This window comes from Cervus canadensis, chromosome 3, assembly GCF_019320065.1.
Source record: "Cervus canadensis isolate Bull #8, Minnesota chromosome 3, ASM1932006v1, whole genome shotgun sequence".
Lineage (NCBI taxonomy): Eukaryota > Metazoa > Chordata > Mammalia > Artiodactyla > Cervidae > Cervus > Cervus canadensis.
In genome coordinates, this window is record NC_057388.1 from 20,760,230 (window position 1) to 20,779,073 (window position 18,844).

At 38.5% G+C, this 18,844-nt stretch overlaps 1 protein-coding gene across 4 annotated transcripts in view; it reads right to left on the reverse strand.

The window, feature by feature from the left end:
• Positions 1 to 4,248: 4,248 nt before the first annotated feature.
• The window catches only part of DGKB (diacylglycerol kinase beta), an 808,737-nt gene continuing 794,141 nt past the window's right edge, over positions 4,249 to 18,844 (reverse strand). For all 4 annotated transcript variants that reach the window (XM_043462754.1, XM_043462753.1, XM_043462752.1 and 1 more), the window contains one exon: positions 4,249 to 7,976. In XM_043462754.1, the coding sequence (XP_043318689.1) occupies positions 7,869 to 7,976 (108 nt within the window). In that variant the 3' untranslated portion in view covers positions 4,249 to 7,868. The remainder of the gene's footprint in view (positions 7,977 to 18,844) is intronic.

The window sequence follows — 18,844 nt, forward strand, 5'->3', positions numbered from 1 at the left end:
ACCTTAATTCCTCATTGTCCTGTAACGTATTCACGGGTTCCAAAGACGAGGGGGCCATTAGACTGCTTATAGTCTCCCCAGCTTTCTTTGGAGAAGAAGGCAGCTGTCCACTGCTCTCAGTACTGGCAGAGGCATGCAGATCCCGTGCAGACTAACATCCACTTGTGAGTAAAAGTGTGCCATGTGTGTGCTCAGTCCTGTCAGACTCTTCGAAACCCCATGGACTGCAGCCCTCAAGGCTCCACTGTCATGGGATTTCCCAGGAAGAATACTGGAGCCTGTTGCCATTTCCTCCTCCAGGGGATCTTCCCAACCCAGGGACTGAACCCGAGTCCCCTGTGTCTCCTGCATTGCAGCCGGATTCTTTACCACTATTGGTCACTAAATTCACTAAGTTGGAAATACTGTACTATTGCATATGGGAAAGTGACGGGATGAAAAGAACATTAGGATAAAGTATAAGTTTACTCACCCAACGTTTATAAGGCATAATAAAATACTTCTGTGGTATTAATATCAATTTTATGATTTATTATAGCCTTTTTCCTTCCTTTTTAATACTTTCTTCTGAAACAAGGAATACATTTTATAGCAACTGGAACTTATTTTAGTGGCTGTTATTTATTCATTCAAAAATTATTGGATATCTAATACAGGAGAGTCCTGGGAAATAATTAATGATGAGGACCCAAGGCTAGCTTTCAAATGACTCATAAGTTTAATGAGAAAATCAGGTATGTAACTATTTAAAATACAGAGTGAATGAACTTTAGAATAGATGTCAGTTTTAAAGGAGCACAAAAAACTCACCAGAATAACTCATCCTAGTGCATTCAATTGGAGGGACTGATGTTGAAGCTGAAACTCCAATACTTTGGCCACCTGATGGTAAGAGCTGATTCACTTGAAAAGACCCTGATGCTGGGAAGGATTGAGGGCAGGAGGAGAAGGGGACGACAAAGGATGAGATGGCTGGATGGCATCACTGACTCAATGGGCATGGGTTTGGGTGGACTCCAGGAATTGGTGATAGACATGGAGGCCTGGTGTGCTGTGGTTCATGGGGTCGCAAAGAGTCGGACACGACTGAGTGACTGAACTGAACTGAATGCATTCAAGACGAGGGTGGCTCCAGAAATCCTTCTGAATGGAGGTAAACAAACCCTTGAGGAAGGGAATGTGGCAGTGATTATAAAATCTTACAAATTGCATCGTCCTGAGGAAGGGAATGTGGCAGTGATTATAAAATCTTACAAATTGCATGGTCCTGAAAAAGCATGGTATATTTGGTGAATGCAAATAGCTATAACTAGGTTTGCACATGGGGATAGGAGGGTAGAGGATACAGAAAAGGTTGACAAGATCCAGCTTATGAAAGCCTGTTATGCATGAGCATTTTGAACTTTTATCATGTAAAAAACAGTGATCCAATAAGGAAAATCATCTATTTCCAGAAAAATGCAGTTGGCACTGAAGAGGACGGACTGAAGTATGGACAAAGAGGATTTTCCTGCTGCCGCTACTACCAAAATTACTACTATTACATTTCCATTAAAGCTGAAAAATAATTTGAATGCTTGCCAATAGAAAGTAACTTTGAAAGTTACCTCAATTTAATCTCACAATAACCCTGAAATGGGTGTTGTGTTTATCTGTATTTTATAGGCGAGAAAACTGAGGCTTCGAGAGATTAATTTTCTCCTGAAACATATTCTGTAAAAAAAGCAGCTGGGATTACAGTTTACACCTCTGTGTCAAGAACCTTCTTACGGCTCCCAAAGGCAGAGTTATCTTGAAGTTCCCATACTGGATCTTCCATTTATTTCACTGGCATGGGCCCACTTCAAAGCTTGATGAATACAGGGAGGGAGCAGCAGCCTGCTCGGTCATACGGTTGAGTCATAGAGCACTGTTTCACTCTGGGGACCAACTCATCCACCAGGTCATTAGGCAACACCCCACATAGCGTAGGTGAGCTTGCATGCGTGGTCAGTCGCTCAGTCGTGTCTGACTCTTTGCGACCCTATGGACTGTAGCCCGCCAGCCTCCTCTACCCATGGGATTTTCCAGGCAAGAATATTGGAGTGGGTTTCCATTTCAATCTCTTCCAGGGTACCAGTCCAGGGATTGAACCCAAGTCTCCAGCGGTTCCTGTGTTGGCAGGCAGATTCTTTTATCACTGAGCCACTGAGGAAGCCCAAGCATCCATAACTAATCTTGACCTCAAGTAAAAGGGACCCCAACAAATGCAGCTCTACTCTGAGGTCAGTGGCCATTTTCATCCTGGCATACTGGCCTCTGGGTCCTGTGAGGATGTGAATGAACTAGACCATGACTAGTGGGGTTAAAGGGCCTGAATTCTCTGCAATATCAGCTGATATCAGGTATATGAGGAATGTAAAAACAAGACAAAAATGATACAAATGAACTTATTTACAAGACAGAAACAGTCACTGACTTAGAGAACAAATTTATGGTTCCCCAGGGGGAGGGTCAGGGGAAGGCATAGATTGGGAGTTCGGGATTGACATGTGCACACTGCTATATTGAAAATGGATAAAGAATAAGGACCTACTGTATAGCACAGGGAACTCTGCTCAGCATTCTTTAATAATCCAATGGAAAAGAAATTTTAAAAAGAATTGAATCACTTAACACCTGAAAGTAACGCAACAGTGTTAGTCAACTATATGCAATATAAAATAAAAATTCAAAAATATTTAACCACAAAATTGTTATTTTGGGGGAATGACCATGGAATATTACCAACAGGAATTAGAAAGGCAAAATGAAATTTGAAATTATCAATTAAAAAACTTATTCAACCATTCTAGAGAAAAGACCAAGTTATCTTCTTATTTGCTCTTTAGAAAAATGTTACAAAACTGTTATCATTAACACATTCTACAATGAGTATTCTCTATTACTTTAGCTTTCTGTAAATTTTAGAGAGTTAAAAAAATTATATTAAGATACTTTTAATTAAAACTCTCTGAAAATGTAGGCTGGCCAGATATTGCCTGGAGGCTTTCAAGTCAGATTTGGTAATTGTATTTTTATTTTTCCTTGATTTTCCTTGATTCCAGGATGCAAAATTAATGGATAGTCACTTATTCCTAATTTGGGGTTTTGCCTTTATTCTCTCTCCCTCCCGAATTACTTTTCTTCTTTCATTTCTCCATGCTCCTTTCTTCCCTTCTCTTGCTTCTAATAATTTTTTTAAAGACCCACTATTCAAATGTCTAATTTATGAACTCCCTAAGCTTTTGATGAATTGAGGCAATGAAGCCCCAGGCCCTGGTTTCTACCCCCATGTCCTCACTCATCTTCTCTGACTCAAGGGCTCCTTCTTTCTCATTGTCTCTTCATGTGAAAGACAAGTTAGCCTGAAAAGCCATTTGCAGATTTATTTTCTCTAGAGGATTTTTTGAATTCCTTCAACCAAGTACTCTTTTCTCATTTGAATATGTATCACACTTTGCTTTAACTTGGTCCTTTCATGCATGTGTCCTCATTTGCTTCAGTCATGTCAGACTTCATGTCTGACTCTTTGTGACCCCATGAACCATGGCCCACCAGGCTCCTCTGTCCATGGGATTCTCCAGGAAAGAATACTGGAACGGGTTGCCATGCCTTCCGCCAGGGGATCTTCCTGACCCAGGGACTGAACCTGTGTCTCCTGCTGTCTCCTGCAATGCAGGGGATTCTTTACCACTGAGCCACCAGGGAAGCCCAACTTGGTCCTTACCTTAGTCAATAATGAACTCTTCCAATAGATGGAAAGGCGCTTAGAGATTTACATGACTAAAAAATTCTTTAATTTCTGCAGCTCCTTTGTAAAATACTGTGTACCTACTCAGTGCCCATGAGATATCTGGTGAAGTCTGTTACCCAAAATAAAATCAGAAATCAGTTTCATCCAGAAAATTCAATGTAAGCCCTCACAGAACCCCCGGTTTAGTCTTTCAGTTCCCTTGAGTCTATCAGTGGGTTAGCTGGCCTTCCTGGAATTTCTAAAATTGATGGAACATTGTTCTTAGCAGAATCCTGGGTCCAAGCAAAGCAGAAACGGTTCAGTTCTTAATGACACCATGTTCAGTCCCCCAATACTCAGACTCTTTCTCTGACAAAAGACAGGTGGCCTGCCTGGTACCCCCAGTGGATATCCACTGGGGTAGATTGTCAGCTGCTTGAAGAACTAATTTATGGACATAAGTTGGGCAAAATGGTGGCAAAGAATGACACAACTCAGTGTTAACATTTTTATTTCAAAAAGCAGGATACTATATATAATAACACTTTCTGAGAAAATAAGATAGTATCATGAAATGAATTCCATGTTTTTAAACACAATAAGGATATAGACAATCCTTTAAATGTGAGTTTATTCAAACTTTATTTAAATAGAATGCACTTTCATTGAGAGACTTAAGGGGTAATTTCTGCATTTCCCCAAATAAAAGCTCCTTTGCAAATTTTTGCTTGCTTATTTATTTATTTAAATTTTACATCCTCAACATATATTACAAGGGCTTACTATTTTCATTTAGAATACATGTACTATATTTGGATAACTCTTTGGGCTAATATGTGCCCAAGAGAGGAACATTTTCCTTTTTCTAACCAATGAGAAACAAACTTCTGACACAAAAAGGAAGGGGGCTGTTTGAAAGTTTTGTCTTATTCAAGTAGAATACAGTCTGAGATTCAAAACAGATTCTTCCTTGAAAAGCACAACTGTTTCCCATCCTCCTAAATAAGGAAAAAAGAACAAAATGTGAAAAAAAAACATATATATGTCATTCAATAATTCTCACTGGAGTTAAATTTCCCCCTGCAGTAGAATACACTAAATATCTGAGTCTTTTGCTTTATTCTGGCTATAAGCATATAAACTGTTTAAAAATAAAAACTCTTTTAAAATTCTATTTTCTTTACTTCCTACAAGATACATTTTCCTTCCACAATAAACTTAACAGCATCAGATATACATGGTATACACGCGTAAGTAGAGGAATATATTTATGTCCTTTAAAATTCTCCATTCTACACACACACCTCCTTTCCTGTTAGCAGCATAGATATCCAGCTTTATTCTGGAATTTCTATTTATCTACTCAGTGTATGGCAATACTCAGCAAAGTACATATCTCTTTTCCCATTTTCCTCTGAACCCAGAAATCCCAGTATAATATTTACTCAAGAGCTTCATCCACTTAAAACTTTATACAACTACATCCACACACATATAAGAAAAGTTTCCACCTTACAAAGCTAACTGCATTTACTATTTCTATATACCATAGAGCTTTCAGTTTGGAATGTTTCTTAAAATACATATTCTTCACTTGAAGCTGTCAGAAAATGGTGAGATTATCTTCTCTGATTTCAAAACTATCACACTAGTTTTTAAAAATCACTTTTCAAACCCCTTGAGTAGTGTTCTTGAAGGGCATGCTCATCAGAGTCTTTAGAAAGTGAGTTGGGGAGAGGAAAGTTTGATTCCTGTTTGAACGTTTATTATTGGTACCAATGAATCCCACTGACTGAAGAGGTAACTACAGTTATTACTAATTATAATTACATAGCTACACTGAAGGAAAGCTACATCCCATTATTTCAACTATTGAGGTCTTAGGCAGTTTGCTTGATTTCTCTCATCTCACTGTCTACTCAACAGCTCTTCAGCGCACAGATTGTTAAAACGGATTCACAAACTGTTGCTGCCTTCAAACTATGAAAGGTAGCCAGGAAATAATTGTATGCTGTCCTGAACACAAAATAATTTGTGCCTTCAGAGTATGTTTCTGACACAAAACCTGCTGGCCCATTACAGAAAATTTTGTCAGTCTGTGTGAAAATATTTATTACCTGTAACCATAGATACACAAAAATCAATGTGTGTGTTATGTAACATTACGTCAGTAATGCATTTGTTACTGCTTTGAGATTTCTTTTGGTCTAGATGACAGTTCTGCCAAATAACTTTTATTATACTAGGGCAAGTGATTGCTGCACTACATTTGCAACTATAACGATAATTTTCCTGAGAATGCTAAATAATGTCTTAATTTATTCAAAAGCTTTTATTTTTAAAGCAATTAAACTTTTGTTGATTTATATTTACCATCCCATGTTCCTGAAACACTAAAAGAAAACGCTTTAGACATAATCTTCCAGGATAGCACATTGCTTGAGAGTAGTTATTTGATATAACAACATTCAGTTGAGTCTTCCAATCAAAGAACAAAAATTATAGCAATTTAACTTGAAATCCATAAGTCCATGTACAGGATTATGTTCAAGAATCACTAAATGCTATCTGTAATTCAGAGATGAATGAATCAATAGAAAAACAGAACTGAAAATCATTAGTACTTTAATGCAGAATGGAGAGAGAAACTAATAAATCATGCATTTCAAGCACTTGTTTTCCTTATGGCATGTTTAAAAATATAAAACATGCAATGAGGAGATGCAGCTCAATATGAATGAACAATACCAAAACTGCTCAGAACAAGCATTTAATTTTATATCATAGGTTTAAATGAAACACTTAAAAATACTATTCCATAATTTCTTCAAACAATCAGAGAATTCAGCCATGCCATGAAAAACTTTAATAACAATCTAGGGCATTATTTCCAAATAAATATTTGAAAAGTCATGGAGATGGGAGTGCAGTAGTTGAAAGGGAGGGTGCTAACTGCATGCATGATTGACTTCAAAGAGCTCAATATTATTACAGGGATCAATTTATACTTGAAAGGAAATGATACAATCATTTACTTTCTCAAGTGTACTTAGCTGACTCATTCAAAATTATAGACACCTATACTCACAAATGACCAAAAAAGCAAGAAATCAGCTATTGAGCTTTGATTCTGTTGCATGGCTTATTGTCTGTGAAAGGAGATTTTTAATTATAATTAATGGGTAATTCCCTCTCTTCCAGAGTTTTAGCCATCACAAAATTAATCATTAGAACCATAAATTTTCTTCATGATGCTTAATTAATTATGCATACCCCATTTCTCTCAAGCATCTTTTTCTGAATCTTTGGTGGGAAATACAGTTAGGCACAGAGTTTCACACATCTATTTGGTTACTGTTGTGATTAAGAATTTTCTTCTAGATTCACATGCAGAAGGGGATAAGGCTTGCCATATTAACACACTTTACTGCCAAGTAACATGATTTCACTGATGTGTAGAGTTAAAAACAAAACTAAACAAAATAAAACCACTTCCTACTTCTCAGCACAAGAAAACTTTACACCTGATATTTTATTAATAAATTCCACTCAGAAGCATCAAGAAGTCAAAGAAAAACTATTTAGATACAGCAAATAGACAGCTATTTAATAAAACCTTTCAATTAAAAGTTGCTCCTCAAATCATAGGTCAAAGATCATTGATATGCTGTTACAGTCTAAAAGGGAAAAGTATAGCAATCTGCAATTATGATCACTGAAGCATTATTAAGCAGTGCTTATTAATAACTGGAATCACATTTTCTGTGATATTCCATTTTTGTTGTTATTGTACAGATTTTTCTTATAGGTTAGTACATGGAAATTTGTGAAGGAATGGATAGGAGACATAAAAATCTATGGGAATGCATGCAACAAAAATATGCAGTATCACTTCATGTAAACTTCTGATTTCTTCATGCAAAGATGCCTATAAAAACTGAGACAATAAATTTCCTATTAGCTGAATTTTACATTAACTCAGTCACAAAAACTGTCAAACCAATTCCATGATTTTACATGAGCAGGAGACTTGAAGTTGTTCAAAGATTTCCAGCATAAGTGTTCCATGGTCCAATCATGCTCATTACAGTGCCAACAATGGAATGATACAGGATTATTCCTTGCTTCGGTTTCTGGTTCTTTTGACGAGGGAGCAGAACAACCCGGTTTTGGGAGGAGGGCCCATCAGCATTGGGGCTTGGTTCTTGTGTATAATTTTTATCTAGGGAAAAAAAGAGAGAAAGAGGAGGGAGTAATCCCTGGGTACAATACGAATTTCTGAGAATCTCTGTTAAGGTTAATCACAGTGCCTATGTTACTGAAACAGCACAAGCGTAAAATGTAGTTTCAGAGTTTCTATTATTGCAAAATATTTTTAAGGAAGATAAGGTATGCATTTAAACTATATACCAGTGCTCAGGGTGCTAACAAGAAACCAAACTTAATTGAAATTACATTTTAAGTATCATACTACTTCTAACCTTGCTTGTATTAAACCCCCAAATTCCTCATTCATGCCACATGATTATCTAGTATAATTTACTGACCACTAGTTATGTATTATTTATTTAAGACAGGAAAGGATGCACCATTATAGTACTCAGAATCTCAATTATAGCCCCACATCAAGAAGTACTTGCTACCAAGGCAAGCCTTATTTACCCTGTTAATCAGATTGTTTCTCTCTTTCAACACGAACTGCAAGCCTTAATTTCAAAACAATCATTAAGAATGAAAGTCAAAAGCTAACGTGCACAAAAGGTCAGAAATGATGAACTAGCTTTCTAATTTGTTAATTAATTGGTAATAGAATAGAATCAAATATTGAAAAGCCTGCTTAAAACATTCTGAGAGACTGTTCTAAAGCTCTTCTTTTTGATTTCTTTGAAATAAAACTACGAATCACCTTAAATGAGACAACCTTAAAGTAGATTATGTCTGTAATTTTCTCTAATTCAAGTCTAAATTAGAGAAGACATTTTATGAATATATGCTATGCTCAAAGCTAATTGAAAGCAATTATCAAAGTGGCATTTTGTCTGTGACTTTAAGATACATTGTAAGATAATAAATGATTCTCATTATGTAATAAAAAGGTCACATCATGCCTTTGGGCTAGTGACGCTAAGAGTTTTTCAAAAGCAATCTGAGACATTTTCTTTAGAGAACTGCGACTAATATAAGAACCATCCCTTATTAAATATCAGTTGTCACCTGCACAGCACTCGCATCAGAGATGAGTATTTCTTTCAAAAAGAAACACCACCTCATTACAAGCTGCAAAAATATATCTCTTAAAGTGCATAGCTGACATTTTCAAGTTAAAATGAATATCCTTCACTTGTCATTCACTAATAGCAATGAAACAAAAAAAAAAAAAAAAAGGGGTGTCACGTGGACTGGATCATTAAAATTGACACTGAGGCTTTTGGGAAATAGAGAACTTTCTAGACAGTCTAGAAAGACAGAAGTATGTCAAAAATCAGGATAAATGAGCAACTTTATTTAACTCTGTTGGAATCAGGTTATTCTGGGAAGATTCAGTGTTCTTTGTACTGTAAAAATAAATTGCACCTGTAAAAGGCCACCAGGCTAAACCAGCCTCAAACTCTCTGGATATCTGATTTCATTTGATTTTACTTTTGTTATCTTATTAACTGAGGAATCAATAGCCAGATACCTAAGATGTCAGAATGCACCTATCTATGTAGACTGAAAAAGATCTCAGCCAGACTTTCTCTCCTAATAATTCACATTTAGATTACACTGTACCTCTTGCCATTGATTTCCATACTCCTCTAGAGTATCTAATATACCATCATTCATTCATTTCATAAAAGGTATTGAGCTCCTACTATGTTTCAGACACTGTACCAGGAGCCTTTAACAAATAGACAAAGCACAATCTCTACCCCAATAAATTCTAGTCAAGTAAGAAACAGAAATTTAAGAAGTATGTTCAATAGTGTTATAGATGCTGAAGTATGAGGCTAAGCAGAAAGGTACTATTTTTTAATGCTGAATATAAAAATGAATCTTTTCATACAAAATGTCCTTTAAAAATGAGTATGTGAGGATGCAGTTAACACATGCTACTTATATAATGATCTTAGATTCAAACAGAATATAAGAAGCCATGGTAAGAAAGTAAAGATTTCTGATTCACGGTTATTGGACTAAATCCTTTAGAGGGTACACTACTATTAGAGTCTTTTGGAAAACAATATCATTATTACCAAACTACTGTTGTTGTAGGAAAAGAAGTATATCATGCTAGTCACTTAAAAAAGATTAGCATCAATTTATGACAAAGTAGAACCAAAATATCACAACTTATTATGTATGAGATTTTGTTTACCTTCTGTATTAATATTTTTAGGTTATTTAGATTTTGTTTCATCATGGTTATCTTTCTATTAACAATCTCTTATAAGAAATCACATGTTACTATTCCTTTGAAAAACAGCACAATATCTCACTAAGTGCTCTTGACGCAGTAGGACCCTTAATCCATGCTACTGACTACTTTGAAGTTCTAGTTCTAGTTTCTAAGCTGGATAGTGGCCAGTTTCATTTTTTTATTTTTTTCATTTATTTTTATTAGTTGGAGGCTAATTACCTTACAATATTGTAGTGGTTTCTGTCATACACTGACATGAATCAGCCATGGATTTACATGTATTCCCCATCCCGATCCTACCTCCCACCTCCCTCTCCACCCGATTCCTCTGGGTCTTCCCAGTGCACCAGGCCGGAGCACTTGTCTCATGCATCCCGCCTGGGCTTTTAAAATCATCTATCCTCTGTTCTCTTAGTTGTTTAAGCACTTCTGTGGTCACACACAACTCTTTCCCATTATTTCTGTAAAAACTGAAATCTATGTCTTTTTGTCCATTCTTTATAAAAATGAGAAACAATGGCTGTTTTCCTCTCAGGGAGATACCATGGAAGAAAGTTGCACTCATGAGATGTCTATTATGTATCCAGGCTCTTTGCATACATTGCCTCATCAAATAATCATAGATCTTTGAGTATCTGAGCAGAAGCAAACTCTACTCCATTGAGGATGAGAATAATACCAGTCCAGTACCAGGTGACCTGCTGGTTTTGTAGTCATGGAAAGCCCAGGTGTAGGCTTCAGAAAGCTGTCAGGACTAAAGTGCTAATGCTACTTATGTTCAGGTGGTTCGTGTTGGGGGCCCCGGTTAAGGGTGTCTCAATAGGCATGCAATAAGGACTCAGATACCTGTTCCAACTCCACACCCGTATACTTTTATTACTATTTTTTAGAACCTGTTATCCATGAGGAAAACAATACTGAGAAAGGAGGAACATATCCCTCAAAGACATTAGAATAGATTAAATCTCCACAGTCTGAAAACATAAACCAAACGTTAGGATCTCTTTGAGTGCTTCCGTTTTTTTAAGAGTTGGGTAGTTACTTCTTAGTTGTTTCTGAATACATTAATATTTATTGAGCACCAACTATGGACAAGGGAAGTCTGCAACTTGACTGTTTTGTTTGGAGGGAATCTGAGCTTATAACTGAGAGAGAACTGTAGGCAATCCTAAGCAATGGTGATGGGGCTCCTAGGAGCTGGACAGGCTGTATAAAGGTAGAAGTGTGAAATGTTAGTCGCTCAGTCATGTCTATTTGTGACCCCATGGACTGTAGCCTACCAGGTGTTTCTGTCCATGGAGTTCTCTAGGCAAGAATACTAGAGTGGGTATCCATTTCCTTCTCTAGGTGAAGGTAGAAGAGAATTGCTAACATAAGTATTGTCAGAATTAGAATGATGTTTTGTATAATTTCTTCATTTCTACTTAGCTATCCCTTTAGGAAGCAACAGCACGAAAATCTCATGACTCTTTCTACTTCCATCTTCCTATGTCAAATTAAGACTGAGCACCTCTAAAAATAGAAACATGAAAATAGCTGGTTTCAGTTTTATAAGTATTCAATATGAAATAAAAATGCACATATAGAAATCAGATGAAGGATTACAAGGCATGGTTTTCTTGTCTGTATAGAACTGTCAGGGTTATATAGGATGATAGGTGACCCCACCTTATAACTGTAATATTAACAATAATAATGACAAGATTTGACTCTTAGTGTGTGCAAACTATTACGCTAAGTGCTTTACTCATGATATTCAGATGCTACCTGTCTCATCCTTCTCTTTGAGTTGCTCTTTACAAAAGTCTACTATCATAAAAGTATTATTATCAAGTACATAGAATTGAAAACCTATGTCCTAAAAGGGACAGAGGAGAGGTTTATAGCTTACAGTACATGGTGAACAGTGTCTAGTTCACTAGCTATTTGTGTTCTCTCCAAAGACATTGTTTTGTTGCTGTTCATTTGCTTAGTCATGTCTGACTCTTTGCGACCCCTTGGATTGTAGCACACATCCCTATAGTTCACTATCTTCCATGTCCATTGAGTCAGTGATGCCATCCAACCATCTCATCCTCTGTTGCCCCCTTCTCCTTCTGCCCTCAATCTTTCCCAACATCAGGGTCTTTTCCAATGAGTTGGCTCTTCCCATCAGGTGACCAAATTCCTGGAGCTTCAGCTTCCACATCTGTCTTTCCAATGAATATTCAGGGTTGATTTCCTTTAGGACTGACTGGTTTGATCTTTTTGCTGTCCAAGGGATTCTCAAGAGTCTTCTCCAACACCACAGTTCAAAAGCATCCATTTTTCAGTGCTCGGCCTTCTTTTTGGTTCAACTCTCACATCCACACATGACCACTGGGAAAACCATAGCTTTGACTATACAGACCTTTGTCAGCAATGTGATGTCTAGACTTTTTAATACCCTGTCTATGGTAGTCATAGAGTTTCTTCCAAGGAGCTAGTGTCTTTTAATTTCATGGTTGCAGTCACCATCTGCAGTGATGTTGGAGACCAAGAATATAAAGTCTGTCACTATTTCCATTGTTTCCCCATCTGTTTGCCATGATGTGATGGGAGTGGATGCCATGATCTTCGTTTTTTGAATGCTGAGTTTTAAGCCAGCATTTTCACTCTCCTCTTTCATCTTCATCAAGAGGCTCTTTAGTTCCTCTTCACTTTATGCCGTTAGGCTGGTGTTATCTGCATATCTGAGGTTAATGATATTTCTCCTGGCCACCCTGATACTAGCTTATGCTTCATACAGCCCAGCATTTCACACAACTTCTGCATGGAAGTTAAATAAGCAGGGTGACAATATACAGCTTTGACTACTCCTTTCCCAATTTGGAACCAGTCCATTGTTCCATGGTTGCTTCTTGACCTGCATACAGATTTCTCAGGAGGCAGGTAAGGTAGTCTGGTATTCCCTTCCCTTCAAGAAATTACAACAGTTTGTTGTGGTCCACACAGTCAAAGGCTTTAGTGTATTCAATGAAGCAGAAGTAGATATGTTTCTGGAATTCCCTTGCTTTTTCCATGATTGAATGGATGTTGGCAATTCGATCTCTGGTTCCTTTGCCTTTTCTAAATCCAGCTTGTATATCTGAAATTTCTCAGTTCACATACTGCTGAAGTCTAGCTTGAAGGATTTTGAGCATTATCACATGAAATGTGAAATTGAGCATGTGAAATGAGTGCCATTGTGTGGCAGTTTGAACATTCTTTGGCATTTCCCTTCTTTGGGATTGGAATGAAAACTGACCTCTTCCAGTCCTGTGGCCACTGCTGAGTTTCCCAAATTTAGCTGACGTTAGTTCAACTAAAACTGAGAAAGAGAGGAAAGTCTTCCTGGATTCATCCTCCAGGCATTATTTGGCCCAGCTCATGGGTATTTTCTTTCCTAGCTCCTTGTTTTTCAGCATTTGTGAAGAGTATTATTTTTCTTTCTCAGGTTACAGGAACACCGTGCTTAACACCAGTCTCTGTATGCCCCATCCACCACACCAAGTGCTTATCAAAGCATCCTAATAAGAGTAGAATGAGGAGGGATCTATTCTATCTTCAAGGAATTCTCATGCCTAATACCAAAAGAATATTTTTTTCATAACTTTACTTATATATTATCTAAATATACCCTCCCAACAGCCCTAAGGAGGTAGGAGTCAACATCCTTGTTTTATATTACAGGACAAAAGCTTAGGTTCCATAACCTGAAATGCCCCACTCAACTCGGCCAATGCAAGGGCTGGGTTTGAAAGCGGATTCTCGAATCTTCCCAGCACTCCTTGTTGATCCCCACTTCTGTATCTCTGTGCCAAGCAGTGCTCTTGAGAATCTTCCAGTAACTTTGATCCCTGTCCGGCCCAGCTCAAATCACACATTATTTTGAAATTTCACAGCACAATGACATAAAGAAGATTCTAAATGCCCTCTGAAGCTGAAGCTCCAATACTGTGGCCACTTGATGTGAAGGGCTGCTTCATTGGAAAAGACTCTGATGCTAGGAACGATTGAAGGCAGAAGGAGAAGAGGGTGATAGAGGATGAGATGGTTGGATAGCATCACCAACTCAATGGACATGAGTCTGAGCAAACTCTGGGAGATAGTGAAGGAGAGGGAAGCCTGACATGCTGCAGTCCATGGGGTCGCAAAGAGTCCGACATGACTTAGCGACCGAACAACAACAAATGCCCTCTGAGAGGAAAAACGGGTCACTTACAGAAACATGAAAATCAGCATGGCATCAGGCTTCTCAAAAACATTAATGGTAGAAGAAAACAGAGGAACACCTTCAAACATCAGAGGAAAAGTTAATTCTATCTTAGATTTCTCTATGTGGTTGATGTATCAATTAAATGCAAGGGTACAATGAATGTACTTTCAATCATAGAAAGATCTAGAGAGCTTGCCCTTTATATGCCTTTTAAAACATATTTGAGGGTGTTCTCCAGTGAAACAGATGTATGAGCTAAGAAAGAGATTAAAAAAACAGAGGCTCAAATGGACAACACCAAGCATTGGTGAGGGTGTGGAGCAACAAGAACTCCCATACATAGGTGCTGGGAGGGCAAAATGGTACTTTGGAAGATAGTTAGGAGGTTTCTTATAAAACTAAATATACTCATCATATGATCCAGTGTTTGCACTCATGGAATTTATACAAAAAAGTTGGAAACTTACATCTACATAAAAACCTGTACACAAATGTTTACAACAGCTTTTTTTATAATTGCCAAAACTTGGAAACAACCAAGAGTTCCTGCAGTAGGTGAATGGATAAATAAATTGTGGTACATCAATCAAGACAAAGGAACACTGTGTGTGTGCGTGCTAAGCTGCTTCAGTTGTGTTCGACTTTGTGCGACCCTATGAACTGTAGCCCACCGGGGTCCTCTGTCCATGGGATTCTCCAGGCAAGAATACTGGAGTGGGTTGTCATGCCCTCCTCCAGCGGATTTTCATGACCCAGGGATCGAATCCATGTCTCTTACGACTCCAGCACTGGCAGGCAGGTTCTTTATCACTAGCACCACCTGGGAAGCCCAAAGGAATATTATTCAGTGCTAAAAAGCAATGAGCTATCTAGCCATGAATGCACATGGAGGAAACTTAAATGCACATTATTAAGTGGATGAAATCAATCTGAGAAGGCTATATCCAGTAAAATTATATGACACTCTGGAGAAGGCAAAACTATGGAGACAGTGAAAAGATCAGTGGGCCAGGGGTTATGGGAGAGAGGGATGAATAAATGAAGCACAGAGAATTTTCATGACAGTGACATTCTTTATGATGTTATAATAAGAGGTATATTATTATTATAAAGACCTTATACACTTGCCCAAGCCCATGGAGTGAACAGCATCGAGTGGACCCAGCACAAACTACGGACTCTGAGTGAACACAACGTGTCTATGGAGGTTTACCGACTCTATCAAAAGCACCATTTGTGGGGCTAATTCTGTCGGTGGAGGCCATGTGTGTATGTGGGGTGAGAGCTATATAGGAAATCTAGGTAGCTTCCCCTTAGTTTTACTGTGAACCTCAAAGTGCTCTAAAATACAAGTTTATTAAAAACAACAATGGCAACAAAAAGAGGATCCAACTGAGACCCTGATCTGCAAGAAACCCAGGAAGAAACCTGCAGGGAAGGGCTTCTGCCATATAAGGAAGGGAGTGGGGATAATCGATTAATTGATATGGCACAGTGTTTAAGAAATGAGAATTATTATAATGATGGCTTTACAAAGAAAGGAACAGAGATGATAAAAGCTCTGTAGGAAAGGAAATGTAATTGTGTGTCAGTGCTTGGTTCTATAGCTGATGACATTTTCATAATCTCAATCATTCTACGTTTTACATGGATTTAAATATTCTTTTTTCAGAAGCAGAATAGAATACTGGTTAAAAAATCAGACTGACAGGATCCCCACTTCCTATCTGGAGACTCTGGGCAAATGACTAATTTGTTTTCCTTATCTATACCATAGAGACTTTAAGACAGTGCCTATTTCACTGGTTGCTTGTAAGGACTAAATGAATCAATGCATGCAAAATGCTTAGAATGTTACCTGGCACATAAAAATCACCCAGCAGATATTAACTATTAGTAAGATTTAAATGGAGTAATGTTACAAAGCACTTTTGCAAAGCATAAAATAAGTAGACTATACCTAAAACTATTAAGTAAACAAACAACCCCCCCCCCGCCCCCGTCGCAAAACTATAGCAAAGCAGATTGTTTGAGTGAAAAAAGTGTTAATCACTCAGTCGTGTCTAACTCTTTGTTACCCCAGCCTGCCAGGCTCCTCTGTTCATTTAATTTTCCAGGCAAGAATCCTGGAGTGGGTTGCCATGCCCTTCTCTAGGGCATCTTCCCGACACAGGGATCGAACCCTGGTCTCCTGAACTGTAGGCAGATTTACTGTCGGAGCCACTGGGGAAGCCTCAGATTGTTTACTGACATTCAATAAAAATCAGAAGAGACAGTCAAAGAATCAAAGAATGGATTTGGTGACCCAAATGATGGGACAGAAGCTAGTAATTTTTCTTGAAATTCCATACATTTTGTTCTTTTCAATGCATACATATAATTTTGGTACATGTGTTTAACAATAAAAATCCTTCGGCAAGAAACTGTTTTCTCTCTAGTGTTTTGGTTCTCCAAATGTGGTCCACAAACCAGGAATACTGACAGCATCATGAGAAATGCAGTCCTTAGAAAGCATCACTATGAACAAAGCTAGTAGAGGTGATGGAATTCTAGTTGAGCTATTTCACATCCTGAAAGATGATGCTGTGAAAGTGCTGCACTCCATATGTCAGCAAATTTGGAAAACTCAGCAGTGGCCACAGGACTGGAAAAGGTCAGTTTTCATTCCAATCCCTAAGAAAGGCAATCCCAAAGAATGCTCAAACTACCGCACAATTGCACTCATCTCACACGCTAGTAAAGTAATGCTCAAAATTCTCGAAGCCAGGCTTCAGCAATACATGAACCGTGAGCTTCCAGATGTTCAAGCTGGTTTTAGAAAAGGCAGAGGAACCAGAGATAAAATTGCCAACATCTGCTGGATCATCAAAAAAGCAAGAAAGTTCCAGAAAAACATCTATTTCTGCTTTATTGACTACGCCAAAGCCTTCGACTGTGTGGATCACAATTAACTGTGGAAAATTCTGAAAGAGATGGAAATACCAGACCACCTGCCTGCTTCTTGAGAAACCTGTATGTGGGTCAGGAAGCAACAGTTAGAACTGGACATGGACCAACAGACTGGTTCCAAATAGGAAAAGGAGTACGTGAAGGCTGTATATTGTCACCCTGCTTATTTAACTTCTATGCAGAGTACATCATGAGAAACGCTGGGCTGGAAGAAGCACAAGCTGAATCAAGATTGCCAGGAGAAATATCAATAACCTCAGATATGCAGATGACACCACCCTTATGCCAGAGAGTGAAGAGGAATTAAAAAGCCTCTTGATGAAAGTGAAAGAGGAGAGTAAAAAAGTTGGCTTGAAGCTCAACATTCAGAAAACTAAGATCACGGCATCTAGTCCCATCACTTCATGGCAAATAGATGGGGAGACAGTGGAAACAGTGTCAGACTTTATTTTTGGGGGCTCCAAAATCACTGCGGATGGTGACTGCAGCCATGAAATTAAAAGACTCTTACTCCTTGGAAGGAAAGTTATGACCAACCTAGATAGCATATGAAAAAGCAGAGACATTACTTTGCCAACAGAGGTCCGTCTGGTCAAGGCTATGGTTTTTCCAGTGGTCATGTATGGATGTGAGAGTTGGACTGTGAAGAAAGCTGAGTGCCGAAAAATTGATGCTTTTGAACTGTGGTGTTGGAGAAGACTCTTGAGAGTCCCTTGGACTGCAAGGAGATCCGACCAGTCCATCCTAAAGGAGATCAGTCCTGGGTGTTCACTGGACAGACTGATGCTAAAGCTGAAACTCCAATACTTTGGCCACCTCATGCGAAGAGTTGACTTGTTAGAAAAGACCCTGATGCTGGGAGGGATTGGGGGCAGGAGGAGAAGGGGACGACAGAGGATGAGATGGCTGGATGGCATCACCGACTCGATGGACATGAGTCTGAGTAAACTCCGGGAGTTGGTGATGGACAGGGAGGCCTGGCGTGCTGCGATTCATGGGGTCGCAAAGAGTCAGACACGACTGAGCGACTGAACTGAACTGAACTGAGTCCCACCCCAAGCCTGAATCAGATTCCACTTTATAATAAGATTCCCATGTAATTCGCACATACATTCACCTTTGAGAAGCCTTGGTCTGTCTGTCACTTGCTTCTCTTTCTAAGGGGGTAAGACCAGTAGGAATCTGTTGACTGACTGAATAAATGAATGACCAGCACCTTCTTACACTCATCCCCCAAACATGTTGCTGAAAGCTAGTATCACAGCGTCAACAATGGAAACATAGGTAGCAGTAGGATGTGCACACAGTGTGCTAGGGAGACATCCTCAGGGTGCAATGGGAGCACAAAATAATGTCCTTCACGTCACGGGTGAAGGACCGGACATAAACTGAGTCTGAGCAGTGACGCTCTGAAGCATAGCTTAGGGGCTGCATGTCATAGCAGAAACAGGACGATCAGATGGGAGGTGAATAAAATAATCTAGAAAAGGAGTAAAATGGATTTTAGTTGCAGCATTGGCAATGG